The sequence below is a fragment of the Cheilinus undulatus genome, linkage group 19, assembly GCF_018320785.1.
Source record: "Cheilinus undulatus linkage group 19, ASM1832078v1, whole genome shotgun sequence".
NCBI classification, from domain to species: Eukaryota; Metazoa; Chordata; class Actinopteri; order Labriformes; family Labridae; genus Cheilinus; species Cheilinus undulatus.
The window spans coordinates 21,133,098-21,148,851 of record NC_054883.1 but is presented as its reverse complement, the minus strand read 5'-3'; the positions used below and the strand labels follow the sequence as shown (position 1 = coordinate 21,148,851).

The 15,754-nt window shown below is 38.3% G+C and overlaps 1 protein-coding gene across 5 annotated transcripts in view; it reads right to left on the bottom strand.

Annotated features, from left to right (window-relative positions):
* Window positions 1–15,754, bottom strand: part of phldb2b (pleckstrin homology-like domain, family B, member 2b) — an 83,572-nt gene that overhangs the window by 10,496 nt on the left and 57,322 nt on the right. For 2 of the 5 annotated variants that reach the window (XM_041813825.1, XM_041813828.1), the window contains 9 exons: window positions 14,139–14,285; window positions 13,828–13,965; window positions 11,560–11,688; window positions 8,376–8,531; window positions 5,600–5,710; window positions 5,416–5,490; window positions 4,602–4,754; window positions 3,297–3,434; window positions 2,997–3,096 (listed from right to left, as the gene is read on the bottom strand). In XM_041813825.1, the coding sequence (XP_041669759.1) occupies window positions 2,997–3,096; window positions 3,297–3,434; window positions 4,602–4,754; window positions 5,416–5,490; window positions 5,600–5,710; window positions 8,376–8,531; window positions 11,560–11,688; window positions 13,828–13,965; window positions 14,139–14,285 (1,147 nt within the window). The other 3 variants (XM_041813827.1, XM_041813826.1, XM_041813829.1) reach the window with 3 other exon arrangements.

Below are 15,754 nucleotides of genomic sequence, written 5' to 3'. Positions count from 1 at the left end.
GTCACCTCATCTGGGACAAGAGTTTGCCCAGAAGGCTGTGATTTTGGATCACAATGCCCCGCCAGTGTGAAAAAGAATCAATACCTTTTAAGTGTAATTACCCTTTTTTCAGAAGGTCTAACAACCGTTAAGCAAAGAGAATGGCAGCAGTGCAAAAAAGGTCCTAAGGAGTCCAAAGATGCCTGGAAAGGACATGAAGTGACATGAAGTTTTCCCAAAAAGCAGGAAGACTGATGCCTAAAGGTACTGAACAGATACTGAAAGAGAGAGACTATCTGAGTCTCTGGGTACAGGAAGAACCAAACAGAAACATCTGATACCATCTGCCCTGTGCAGCAGACCTGCCCATGATGGGCCAGATCAAGGGACCAAAGGGACTAAGGGACCAGATACATGTGCCAGTGTCCGGGAAACAGCAATACTACTACAACACAAGAGAACTTCCGAATACCAATTTGTTTTTTTTTTTAGTTATTTTATATTTGACTTATAGAAAAACAATGAACTATTCATTGAATAAAATGTAGGGTTTCAGAAGTAAATTGAAGATCCAAACTCTTTCATGCATGTATGTATTTAAGTATTCAAATTTTCAATCAAAACATTAGAATCATGAATACATTACAGTTAACATTACAGTTAAAGGCATAGCTTTCTTAAGGTAACACAAAGTCAATTTTTTAGGTTTCATTTGAATTAAAAACAAAATACAGTCAAATTTTAACTGGTTGGTTGTTTGAGTTAACTTTTAAGAAATACACTTAAAAGCAGTAATTTACCAACTGTTGAAATTAAAACATTAAAACTGTGAACATAAGCCTCACACACACAAAATACTTTGCACCACAATGGAGCAGCCCTCCACCAGTTACATTCCAGTGCTATCTCCTCTGACAGATAAACAGATGACAAACTTTGCAATTTGGTAAACACAATGAAGTATACAACAACACAAAAACAGTTACTGGCACAACCATATATGGTGCATTTGTGTTTGACAACAAAAACATGGGTGAGCCTCATTCACAAGCTGTTCTTATTCAAAAAAAAAAAGTTGTTAATGCCTCTTGTGCAGTTTAAAAAAATAGAGTCTGACATGTACCAGTTTCCGATCTGAGACTTCTAAGCAGTAAAAAAAAAAAATCTAAATACATCCAGAGCACTCTTATGCTAATTTAAGTGCTGGTATGGTAGGATAAAATTCATAATTTTACACTTATCAGCACTCAAACATTCTACATGAATATAGATGGAATAACATGACATTTGAAATGGTATTTTCCTGTGTTTTTATCAATTTATTAATTTTTAAAATTAAGATCTACTTTTATTTTAATAATGCAATGTTTGATCTTGACTAAAATGTTACATTATGAAAATCCTTTACTCCAAAGCAGTGTTTCTCAAATGGTGTGCTTTGAGGCAAATCTAGATGTGGCATGGGAAATTGTATAAGAAAATGTTAGTACTAAAGCTTTACAACAAACTGAGCATATAGCGTTACTTCTGGAAGAACACAGTGTCAAGCACTGCCAGCTGATCTCATTCAAGCCCTCATCAGCTAACTGGCAGCTTTGCTTTTGGCTAGATCTTAAGTGCGCCATGGGCAAGAAAAGGTTGAACACCATGTGGCAAGGTGAGCCCCTATGTGCAGGTGAGAACAGGATCAGCAGAGCCAGCTGGGGACTGAGACCAGTGTATGCAGATGAGCTAATATTGCTGCATTATCTGCATGTGGAAGAGGTTTATTTAAGAGCGTAAATAATGATAAATATCACCAACAGTGTCAGGCACTATGAGAAACATGCAGGCGAGGAATAAAAAGACAAATGGGATTGACCCCCAGTTTATTGATCCCTGATGAATGACAGGTTAACAAGAAAAAATGATTGTCAGGTGACTCGTGGATGGGCCGCTCAGTCAGCCTGTATAGGAACTGATCCCCTCCGATATTTATGGCTCACCTGACCCTACACACCTGTGAGGAGCAGTGTGTATTTCTGCCTGTTGTGGTGAGAAGATCAAGAGGGAGCTAGTGCAGATATTAGCCCAACTGTTGCTGATTTTAACCACATTTCCCATCGGTTTGTCAGTTTGCAGCGTGGTATACGGGGGATTGCAGAATTTTCCTGTATTACAAGTGTAAGCCTTGTTGCCAAAATTTAATAAATTGTGCACAATTGCTACAATCTCGTGTCAAAATCCAGTGCTCATTTAACAACCTCAGACGTAAAACAAGCGCGGCATCGGTTCATACACAACAACTACACTGGAGAGCTCTCTCTCATGATAATGAGTCAAAGCATCCCAGCACACATGTGAACCCAGCTCTGACATGGGTAGGAGGGGATGGAGCTTTCTGGTCAGTGAGCTTGTGGGTTTACTCAGCTCTGGTCATGGGGTCAGAGGGAATGAGCAGAAAACCAGGACTCAGAAATTAAATACATTCATATAAACAAGATAAATAACATAAGGCTATTTAGGTTGTTTAACAAAGGGACTAGATATAGACCTGCTCTATAAGAAAGGCATCCTTAAATGACTTCTGTTGCGATCTGGCGCTATGTAGAAAATACTAGTACAATTAAATAAAACACTCAAGGTGGATGGGCGGTGCTGTTGGGGGGCCGGGGCGACCCCTAATGGAATGGTAGGGGAAACACCGTAATTAGGAAAAACATGCAAAAGCTGCCAGCTTATAAGGACATGACATTCATCAACTGAAGAAGACACAGGAAGATAATTCAGTAGTTTAAGAATAAGTCATGAATCTGACATAGATTTTTCTGTAGATCTTTATTAAGACATATCTTAAGATACTGATGAATGACACAGCAGAGACACAGTGAGTTGCAGCAGAAACTGACTTATCAAGAAAAGGTCAATTTATAGTGTTAATAAGATGCCTTAAAGAGTTATCTCTCAATCTACGTACAGTTTTTAAATAATTTAGTTGGTAATGATTAGATGGATGTCATACATATGTGAATAGGTACCTTTGTGCAGCCGTCGAGATTCAGTTTCTTTGCTGGATAAGGAGAGAATTCTTGGAAGAATACTGCCGCAACTTGTGCTCTGCACCAGAGGCTGATGGGGCTTTGAACAGAAAGAGAAAAGATTCATGATCATAGATATTGAAAATATTTTTGTTGTCTAAAAAATTTAGACAGTTTATATATCATTTACTCTTTACAACACAGAACAACTGTAAAACAAAAAGGTAAAACAAGGAGCTAATCATTTGATCTAAATAATTTCTAGGATTGAAGCACATATGAGCATCCAAATATGTCTACCTTGTTGGGGAAGCTGCGTCCCAGTGTTGCACACGTGAATTGGGACATCATAGTAGGAGTGCTTCTCTTCCTGGGTAAAGTGTCACTCAGATGGGATCCTGATTCTGACCTCTTCCTCTCCTCCAACAAACGGAATTGCTGATCAAACATAAATACACACAAAATGATACCAAAGGAAGGGATGTTTATGACGGATTATTCTGTAATTATTCATAATTTACGAAATTTTTCATGACACACAAGAACTACTCCGCTGAAACACACAAACGCACGCATTACCTGCCTATGTCGGTGAAGGTGTTTTTTAACAGGAAGGGGAGGCGGGGGAGATTCAGGGAGGGGAGAGGGGTCTCGATACGACACCATGTTCTCTGGCCAATGCACAGATGGGGTTTTGGGAATGGGGCGGGGATTTAGATGAGAGGAGGAAGAAGAAGAGGAGGAGGAAGAGGAGTGACAGTCGGCAGGTGAGGGAGAATGACAGAGCTTTAAAAAGAAGAAAGGAAAAATGTCAGAAAACAGAAAAAGAAAGAGGGAAACGGGAAAATAGCAACACTTTCACACAAACACAGACACTTTGCATCATCTGGAACCCTGTTTATATTTGCATTAACATCTGTACTGGGCATTCAGAATCAAAGTTGACCGTGCTTTTACTCTTTGCATGAACAATATATCTCCAGTGACTGTCTGTGATCAAAACTCACTTTCCCGCTTTCTATATAAAAAATAGCCCGTACATCATTCCTAAAAGCCAACTTATTAAAAAATAAATAAATAAAAATGCCAGGTTTATAGGGGGCAAGACAGGCTCAAATGGAACAAGCACATTCTCTTGTAGGATTGAGCTGTATCTAAATTCTAATTCATGCCCATCATGAAATTTGTCATTTTAATCCAACCAGCACCACACATTTCAGTTTTATATTTTCTAAACCATTTTAACAGTTTCCTTAACATTTTTTGACAAAATGAGGTAGAAACGCTGTTGAAAGATTCACTGCTAGCCTCTTAGCTCAAGGCTAAGTATCTCTGCACGTTACCTTCAGTGAAGCAGCTTGCAATGCAAATGAAATTAATTAGCTGCAAGAAAAGAGGCTTAATGGCAGACTATGACAGCTAATGTCAGCTGAGCAATTGGCTATCAAACTGTAGCCAGCACACATCAGGGTTCGCTCACATCTATCATCAAGAATAACCTCTTGCCATCTGATTACCCAGCACAGATGTTGATTTCAGTAGTAAACAGGGTCTAGATTCGTATACTACTCTAAGTATGCAGGTCCTTTACACCTCTACACACACCTCATCCTCTGGTGGTTTGGGGGTGTCGCCATCAAGGGAGGGGTTTGCAGTGGACTCAGGTGAGGCATTCGCTGAGGCAGAGGCAGGGACGGGTTTAAGTTCCCCCCCAAGCTGTGAGTAAAGCTCATTGATTTCACTGACTGTGACATAGCCCTGGAAAGTATTGTGTGGAGAGAAGGGGTGAGGCAGTGCATGAAGTGAATCAGCCAAATTAATATGTTATCACACTCAAGAATTAGAGAGAACAATGCAGAACTGGGTGATGCAGCTGTTCACAACTAAAAACATGATTGACAAATAAACATGTTATTAAAATGTTAACACTGACTGAGATGATTACACAAGACAAAAGACGCTTTTTCAATACAATTTTAACGTTTGTGAGTATAAGCTGTGCACAAATTAGTCAATTTTTATGCATTGCAGATATTGGCAGTTCCAATAAGAAACATACAAATCACATGGGAGGATATGACAAACGGCACAGGAAAGAGTGATTAAAATGTATTTAAGAAGACGATCTAGTCAAAGGTAAAGAAGAAAGGATATGCAAGGAATATGAGACGAAAGTACCTCAGCATTCTTGAGAAAAAGAGAGGAAAGAAGGGAGGAGAGGGCACACAAGCTGACTGGAGCAGATGTGCTGTAACAGCAGTGACCGCTAAAAGACTGACATACATCAGCCAGAGAGGCTGGATCCTAGTAGAGAAGGAAACCCCCCTGATTAAAATGGAGGAGCATCCCGCCTGCTTTCTGAGACCAAAGAGCAACACTGTTGTCTATTTGCTGTCTGACAGCTGTCAGTCAAACTTACCTCCCTCAGAGTGAAACCACGGCCTCCAGTGAGGTCAGCATATTTTCTTTCAAGTGCAGTGAGGTTTTCTTTCTCCTAAAAGATAGAATAAAACAAAGCATACCGAAACGCGTGAAAACTTGTCTTGACATTTTTTAAGGATTATGAAAAATGATCAAACAACAGAACATGAAAATCTTTGTACCCTTTGCAGCATTGCTTCAAGGTTGCTCCTCTCCTTCATGAAGCTCTCCTTCTCTCGCTGAGCCTGTTGGGTAATCTGTACTGTCTGCTTCTTTAGTGTTAAAAGTCTCTCCTGAAGAAAAAAAACAGAAACAGTTTGTCACATGTAAAATCCCCTTGTAGAAGATAGTATAACAACAGAGTTAATTCAACATAAACCAGGATACCCTTAAAAACAAAATCTTATTTGCACTAGTTTTAGGAAGATTATGCATAATTAGGCCTGGCTAATGTGACCACAAGCCAGTATGCTGTAGCTCTTAGTCAGGAGGTTAAAAACCCTTCTTAGCTCCACTTCTTTGTGTCTAAGTTGACAAAGGGAGTCTTAGAAAATGTTTTCAAAAGACTGACCGCTGACTACAAAAGGGTGGTTATATGGTAATACTCTATCAGGGGGTATTAAAAAATAGTCATGGTATAGCTTTAATTGTTGTCATGAAGACGGTGCCATATAACGAGCGCATGTTTATAATACATGCCTTTATATTTTGTGCCTGTCTCCACCAGCACCACCATACATATAGCTGTACTGGTGCATGTATACTCCTGTGTTGCGCACCATGGCCTGGCACGGTGCTGGTACCACCTTCTGATCTTCTCTAAAGTCAAACTGTTAAACCAGCACCACTGGTCGTAATGTGATCCATGGCCAAGTGAGTTTAAAACACTTTAATTCTTATCTCTGTGTGTAGATCAGTGATGAGTGATGAAAAGGTTTAGGCTATTAATAAGACAATGCATGCTGCAGCAGCAACGTCAAGCACAAGTAAATCATCAGCACATTTAAAAAATATTTAAACTCAAGTAAAATAATTTTTATAACAAATGTGGATGAAGTTAATTGGTGCTTGTTGGTTATTTTAGGCTCAAAAGTAGTCTGTAACTTTTCAGAAACTTGTGGCAGGGTGGAGCTTACCAGGCTGTGCAACACTGAAGTTTAACACAATTAAGGCCAATCTTTATCTGTTTAGAAGCACACGAACATAACTTGCATTGTTAGATACTGTATGATAATAGTTGTGTATTATTATTTTCTAGGGATGCACAATATTGGACTATTGCCAATATCTGATATGCCTGTATTTACAGATTCATTTTAGCCGACATTTACCTCTACCAAGGTTATGTGATCGGGTTTGTTTATTCGTTTTTTTGTCAGCAACATAACTCAAAAAGGTGTGGACGGATTTTGATGAAATTTTAAGGAAATGTAAGAAATGGCATAAGGAAGAACTAATTAGATTTTGGGAGTGATCTGGATCACCGTCTGGATCCAGTAATTTTTTTAAAGGATTCTGTACTATTGGGAGATAGGGCTAACGGTGGAGGTCTGCGCTCTTGGAGTGCTTTTTTAGTTGAATATGCTTGTCAGACAAGAAATTCTAGTCCTTTGGACACATTTTAAGATTTTAGGATGACCAAGGAAACAAACTTTAGTCCTTAAAAAAACTTGTTTAAAGAATGAGGATAAATAAAGAAAAAGACCTCAACTGACAAAGGTCTGTTGGTTCATCCTAAAACTCCACTTATTAATTAGTATATATGGACAAAATTTACAGTTGATACATGCTGAAATACCCAGGCAAAACATCGGCTGTACAGTGCTTAACAAATTTATTAGACCACCTGCCATATTTGTCTCAGAGACCATCCAGCTTCATGAAGTGCTTTAATGCGGACTCTTTCATTTTCAGTGAGCTGTCTGCGTTTTACCATTTTAAACAGGAATGAGGTATTTCAAACTGAATTCACCCAAATTTGAGCCAGCTTACTAGGCATCTCTGAGAAGCCAGAAATTAATCAAGCATAACATTCAACCACTAAAACAAATTTTTCTCTTCAGAAATGCAAGTACATAACTATAATTTGACATATTATCAAGAAATATATTAATGTGCCTTACTATTTTTTCAGTTTTGTTGTAAATCAGTAAATTTGAAAATTCATGGATAACAATAATAATTATATTTTAGCATTAAAAATATCATTTGGGTTAAAGAGCTTCTACATATTGGTGTATTAACCATTGCAGAAACATAAAAAATGATTTTGGTAATTACCAATGCTGTTAATTTTAGGGCAGCTGTGGCATAAACCTTACTTTGGTTAGGGTTAGGGTGGTCTAATAAATTTGTTAAGCACTGTAAATATCGGCAGAAATTTTGACATCTGCCGATACCGATATTTGCCTTTTTAAGATAATATCTGCCGATACTAATACCAGACAGATAATATTGTGTATCCCTATAATTTTCATGCTACTTCATAACAATGGTGGAAGAGAGGGCATATGAGCTCTTACGCACAGAAAAGGAGAGAGGGAAAAAAAAGGGACAGAGGATCATTTGATCCTGATGTAATTCTGCTTTCCTGTAGGGATTGAAAACAATGCTTTAATAATAAATCACTTCCAGCACCCCTGTTATCAATGTCTTTTTATTAACACTCTAGAGCATTTACCACAAAGCACCTGCAGAAGCCCGCACTCTGCTCGCTGTGCTTACACATACATGCCAGAAAATGCTTGTAAAACATGGTTTTGTAAACATCTGGCAGCAACACTGTATACCCCGCTCAAATTTGGGGAATATTTTACGTTGTTAAAAAACGGATATCCCCAGTTCCTACTTCTGAAAATTAATCTCACAAGACCGCTTTAGTAACCAAATAGGTGTTGTCACTATGACTTCTTCCAATACTTAATACAGTCTATGAAACAAACAGACTGTTTCTGTTACCTTGCGAGTGACGGTGCTTCTCTGGTAGTCAGCAATCTCACGCAGGAGTTGTTGTGTTTGTGTCTCCTTCTCTTCATCCTGCCTGCTCTCATTTTCCAGTTGCTGGAACTCTAGATCCTCAAAACGCTTTGTCTCAGTCTCTAGCACTTCACAGTCCTACATAGGAAAAAAAAAAAAAAAACAGAGAACAACAGAGATAAACAGGCAGACTAAGGAAAGCATACAGAAAGTAATGATTATTCTAAGAAGATACCACTTTAAAGAAACTTGATGACGCAAAAACATACATACATACAAGGATGTATGAGAGTTAAATGCATTAAAATGCATTAATTATTCACCACTTTAAGACATAAAGAAGATTCTACCAGGCCTAAAGGAGAAATAAATATAAGTTTACACAGTGAGGGGATTTATTGAAATACAAAAACAAGCAAAACAAACCAAAAGAACATGCAGCTTTTCATAGTCAAACTTGCACATAAAACCCATATAAACTACCTTTTTGGAAATTTAAGCAATTTTAATTTTTCTTGTTGAAAACACTGCAAAACGATTTGAAAACACTCCCCCAAGCATTTCCCCAAATCAAGGTTAATCAACAAAGACTCTGCAAACCAGACACAGACAGATCCCTGACGTTTCATTAACATGAAACGGTCATGCAGACACCAAAGCATTACCAATGTTCACGTTCACATGCAACATGGACACACAGAAAGCATTCCCTCAGAAACACAGAGAAGTCCAAATTCAACAAACAGAATTTCATTAAAGAATAAGAAACCAGGGGAAAAAACACAGCAGGTTTCATTAAAAGCAGATTAAATAAATAATTCTGAATAGACGTGTCAATTACAAGGACAGTGTATGCTTACATCATTGTGCAGGCAAGTCTAATGCCTTGTTTGATTGTTTATACATTACAATCAAGCCCTATTTACATTTTTTGGTTTGAGTCTGACCCTACCAAACCTGCCATAGACAATGAGAACATGGCTTTGGTAAGTTTATCCAGATCATGTTTGCATTCAAGCACAAGTAAATGTCAAATAAATATCAGTAGTGCAAACATACCAATGATTTTGAAACATGTGGACATGTTAAAATAAATGTTGTTTTACAGTTTCACATTGCCAGTATTTAACTTTTTGACCTGGATAATCAACTTGCAGTGTGTTCTCATGTGACTTGCAGTTGCAGGATTTGCCACAGGAGGGCTCTGTTGACCATCCAGAGGCTCTTTATGCATTTTACAACAAATATGAACAACACTGTTTTTTCCCAGGATAAACCAGAATTCTTCATTTGATTTAATACTTTATGTAATTGTTAAAGATTTGTGTTTTACTGAAACTTCAAACCATGTTTTAGATTTCACATTCTAAAAGGCTTCGCCACCTTATAAAACAATACAACATGTAGACACAGAATAGTAAGAAATAGAGAGGAGGAACCACACACCAACATAGACCAAGGCAAATAAGGTCAGGAGAGGAAAAAATGCATCTTCACATGCAGTTCCTAGTATGAAATCCATTACATGGCTAATCAAAGTGTAAATAAACAGAATTTTTTAAGAGTTCATGTACACATAATTATTTTTTTGTTTCCTTTATGTGTGCATACAGAGCTTTACAGTTCTCTATACGTAGACGAGCAGATACAAAAATCCCAACAGCAACAATAAAAATAAAATCAACATGTTCAGTCTTTAATACAAAGATACTTTTCCCTCAGCTAAAAATATCTTTATATTAGGGCTGCTTGATTGTGAGACAAATCATAATCAAGATTGTTTTAATTGATATTGAGACCAAAATTATTCAACACGATTACTTACTGATTTTATAATATCTGCATTATATGTTTTATTGAACTTGCTTTTTTCCCACACTAGTATTCTGAACTCTTAAAAAGACTATGTTGTAAAATGTGGTTTATAAGATGCATTTTAATAACTATTTTTCATCTTAAAAAGGTTGGCTGTGACCTATACCAGCGTGACCAATATACCAGTATAAAGTGCTGAGTTATGAATGGTCATGACTGCTAGTAGAGCTGCCATTACCAAACATTGCACAAGATGGGATTTAAGAAAACCCAGGGCTCAAAACAGCAAGGGTTGGTGTCACTTTTTAACAGGTTTTCTCCCAAGATTAAGTCTTGCATTCAGCACTGTGGCCTACTCTAAAGTCAAACTATTCCAATGGTGTACCGATGGTTTCAATGTGTTCCACAGCAACGTGAGTTTTTGAAAACACTTTAATTTCTCTACAGTGATGAAAAATGATCCGAAGTTTATTGTAAATAACGACATCTGCAGCATGCAGCAGCAGCAACATTTGGCACAATTAAAACCACTGAAATTGGATTAACGTTTAAACATATATTAACCCTCTTATATGGGATATGAAGATAAAGTTAGAAGGTAGTCTGGGACTGTTTCCCCTACAGTGAACTCACGGCTGAATGGAGCTCAACGCTGACGTACAAAGCAAAAAATAAATAATATTTCTGGCTTATTTTTATCTGTTAAAAAGCATGAATATTCCTAGATCCTGTCTGAGAATAGTTTCTGATTATTAATTCGCATGACACCTCTTAACAATGGGGAAAAGACAGTGCATGTGCAATACTATGCAGAGAGAGGTCCTCTTTCCTGATGTTACTCAGCTTACCTGTGAATATAACTGCACAAAGTGCTGAAATTATAAATCACTTCCAGCACCGTTATAAACATCCTCAATTTTTTTTTTAGAGTTGAAGCATTTTGTAAAAAGATTTAATGAAACATGCAAAGACGCACATGCTCTGCTTACATGTACACATGTAACACAGTGTACCGCAGAAAGATTCTGGGAGGGTTAAATGGTGCTGAAAAATGGATACTACCCAATCTCTATTAAAACCATCACACAGGACAACTGTTTAAACCTTTTTCTCTCAAAAATAGACAATTCTTGCAATTTCTATTCCAGCATGATTAATGATCTAGATTTTATGCTAAGAAAACAAAACAAATATATACAGAAATAATAATATAAAGTTTGAAACATAATCTCTTTAGATATAATCTGATCCCAAATATCTTAAATCAACTTCATTATTTGACCACCACTGAGATGCATGTGTTTCGACGTTTATGTGTGTATGTGTGATATTTGTGCGTGTGTGTACTGACCCTGGCCAACTGCTCCTGCAGGGGCTCCTTGGTGGCCTCAGGGCAGCTGTCCAGCTGGGAGCGTTGCTCACACACAATCTGAGCCAACCTTTCTACTCTGCCCCTTTCTGCCTGCAGCAACTCGCACGCCTGGCATCCACACGTCCAACAAAGACGCACAAACATCCCCGCACATACACGATGCACACATTTGTTTATGTGCACATACAAACAGACAGGAGCACACCCACACACATACAGAGGACAGAGAGAGGATGGCAGCGTTAGTGGGACTGGGGGAGCCACAGTTAGTCACTACGGCATTCGGGTCAGCAAGATTAGCCTAAAGGGACGGGGAGGAGGGGAAGCTGTAGGAATCAAATCTAATGAAGGGATGGAGAACTATGGAGGAATCGAGTAGAGATGAAGGCATGAAGATGGTATGAAAATCCTACCATGAGCTCTTTCTCTTGTCACATTTATTTGAATGGAGATGGGTTATGAATCGATGAACAGTTTAATGCGATTTTAATTATACAACAACATATAACATCCAGGATTTGAACAACCATCCAACCTTACTTTCCTTCACTTATTTCTTATAAACCCTCATTTATTTCTATGTGTTTTACCATGATTTGGATTTTATAAGAAAGCCTTTATTGGCTGTGTTCATGGAAATTTCAGTGCAATGCAACCACTTGATCATACAGCAGAGAACATACCAAACACACAAACACAAACACACAGTAAATTCAATCTGTTTCTCCACATAAACTTCACACCCAGTGAACGATCCCATATACTGGTTTAAATTCTGACTGACACGCACGCCCGCGGTCCTTCAGCAGCAGAGGGTGTAGGATAGTATCTCTTGGTGACCGCTACACCCTGGGCAGCATTAACAGATTTATATTTGGACCACAGACAGCATGAGAAGGATTAACACTTACCAGTAAATCACATGACCATTACATTTATGAAAGTTTCAGCATAGCATATGTGTGTTCAACACAAACACCTTGAGAAGGGAAATACATGCTGGGCTTAAATGCCCATGTTTAACGTACATGTTTGATGTCTGATGTGGTAAAAAAAAAACCTCCCCTCTAATAGGAAACTATTCACCAGTCACTTAGCAAAACAAGAATCAACAAAGTGGTTCAACACTGTCTGCAGTGCCCTACAAGTGCCCTCTTATCTTTTAACCCCACAGCATGTTAACAGGGCCCTCAGTTATCATCAGTGCATAGAAAATGTCTTTGATTCTGAAGTGTAGAAGCATTTAACTGAAATCCACAATTTTCAAACATGTGCATGTCAGCTGTTGTCAGTGGTTCCCAAAGTGGGCAGTGGGCCCCCCGGGGGGGGGTGTGGGGTCATGACAGGGAGGTCATGGCAAGGAGGAGCAGTTCATTTATGTCACCTCAGATTCAACAATGTTATTGCAGTTCAAGTCCAAGGCTTTTTCTGCATTTTGGATTGGAGTGGAAAAGCAGTATCCACTGCTTGGCTCGAAAGCTTTGGCCACACTCTTTCCTTTTACAACATCCTACAAGTGTGATATAGGTTTTTCTGCTGTTGCCTCATTAAGAAAAAAATCAATCAAAGCTGTATATCGAAAATGAAAAGAGATTGGTAGTCTTACAGCTGCACCCAGGACTCAAGTAGACCTGTAGCACCAAATAAGCCCATGGTTGTCACTAAAATGATAGTTGGACTGGGTGTATAAATTTTAAGGATATTCATTATTTACTTCCAGGGAATTGTTTATCTTCAGAGGGTTAGATTTTTAAAATTCAAAATCTTTGTTTTTTTGTGTTTTTTTCTAGAGTGCAGGAATATATTTGCAAATATTGTGAATGGCAGTGTGTTAGTCGTACATTTACATGTTTTTACATGTTGCTGTGTAAGGTGAGGGGTAGGGGGTGCGTGAAAATATTTTCATCTACCAAAGGGGGGTCCAACAGAAAAAGTTTGGGAGCCACTGTTATAGGTGATCTGTGTTGATAAATCCCACATGTTCAGGCTTAGTCAGCTCTCTCATCCCTGTTTTTGACTCTTTCCACTGTCCTCTCTAAATAAAGGCATAAAAGCCCCCAAAATATGTCATTTAAAAATACTGAGCTGGTGAATTTAACACTTAGATAGGATGCTCTGACACACACATATCTGTGCATACTCTGCTGATAAATGAGGGCCCAGGTCTCTGTGTCAACCGCTATAAATCCCTGAGGGCCTCCCCTCTGGCTCTCATTGTTTCACAATTAATCACATTCTGTCAAATACCTTTTCCTTCTCCTGCTGGGACTTTTTCTCTAGGTCAGTCATCTTGCTGTGAAGTGTCTCTAGAGCATCTTTTTCCTGCTGGAGAGCAGCTGCTTCTGACTCCATCTCAGCCTCCACCAGAGCTCGCTCAACCTCCACCTTGGATAAACAGATACCGATAAATAACTCATCCGTTGTTTTCTGTATGTTCTTTCAATTAACAAAAGTGAGTGTACGAACAAGTTTATTTATTTTGATTTTTATAACTGTGCACATAATGCTTCCAAACCTTTGATCTTAAAAACAAAATAAGGTTACTCTCTTCTTTTTACCTCTCGTGCAGATTCCTCTATTTGGTTGTCTAGCTCTTTGATCTTTTGCTCCACCTCCTCCATGTTGTTCAGCACCTGGATCCTCTCCTCCTCCACACGCCTCACCTCTTCCTCTGGAGGTCTGCGGTAGCGAGCCACTTCATCAGCCTGAAAACAGGAATATGAACAGTCAGTAAATGAAACTGATACATTACCATACTTATAAACCATTTCGGTGTTTGCACACAGGTATGACGTGTCTTGTGGGCAGAGCTTAGACAGGGGCAGAACGTTAGCTGGCGGTAGCTTGCTATAAAATCACATCAGAAATTATTCTAATAATTGCTTGTATTTGTTTTTATTTGGATGTACTGTAATGAAGAGTTTTTGCTGGGGGACAAACACAATCTCTATAATCTACATAATGCAGAAATAATCTTATCGATATCTGTATAGGTTTTCAGTCATCCAGGTTATCAAAAGCTTGACCCAAACGGAGAAACTGGTGTGGTTACAGTTGTTGAAAATATCATGTCTCTCCTCTAAAAAAGCTTCTTCAGCCAAAAAACTCAGGGAAATGTCAGGATATGTAATCAATTATAACACTAAAGATCTAGGTGGCAGCCTGAGAGCCACTGGCAGAGTCATTAACCTACTTACCAATCAGTAACAGTCGTCACTGCAGCCCCACGTTTTTCACATTCCTATTCTGACATCCTACAGCACAATTACAATTTTTTTTCTTATACCACTGATCTAACTCACTTCCCTGGGTTTCTCTCAGATTGTTTCAGCTGTTTTTCTGTCAACAGAGTGCATGAAGCAATCATGTCTACTTTATGTAAGTCCTGTAATTGTGATTTATGGCCATCTATTAAAATGTTTTACACCAACAACTATAAATTCAGTATTTGATGAGGAGTAAAAACAAGCTTTACCATGACAGAATTGGTGCAGACACAAGCAAACATTCACCTATAGAAACACCAGCTGTCCATTCAGCATGGTAACACTTTGCCTGCTCTAATCTAATAAATGGGCTGTAAATATCTCTCATCTGTGAACGTGAAGGATCTGGACATCGATACTTTTCAAGTATCAGGAGGAGTGATCCTTGTCACTCTCATGTTTTTCGCAAAGAACAGGACACATAATCACCTCCCACATTAATCTTGATTTATCTTCTAAGAAGCTGGCCAAGTCAAAGGTGCCACTTTAGCATTCTTGTATTCCTTCAAACAGAGAATGAGCTTTAAGGTCAAAGTGTATAACCTGCTTTTAAGCCACATGAAACAGATTCCTGCTCTTAGATAATCTGTTGTAATCAATGGTTACAGAGATTCTAGTCAGTAAGTAACCACAGGATGACATGTAATTTTGATTTCTGACTAAACACAATTTCAACTGTTAAAGAAATACGCTAGTGGTGTGATACATCCAGTCTCTAAGCAGAACTAGTCAGCAGAGGTTCACAAAGTCAGTTTACCTGGGAACTGATTGTGTACTGGTGCACCACAAAACAATCAAATTAGTAAGTAAAATTCTCATATATGTTAGATACATTAAACATAAAGTGAAATACTTCTAACCTTTTTTTTAATTTCAATGTTGATGATTACGGCTTACAACTCATGTAA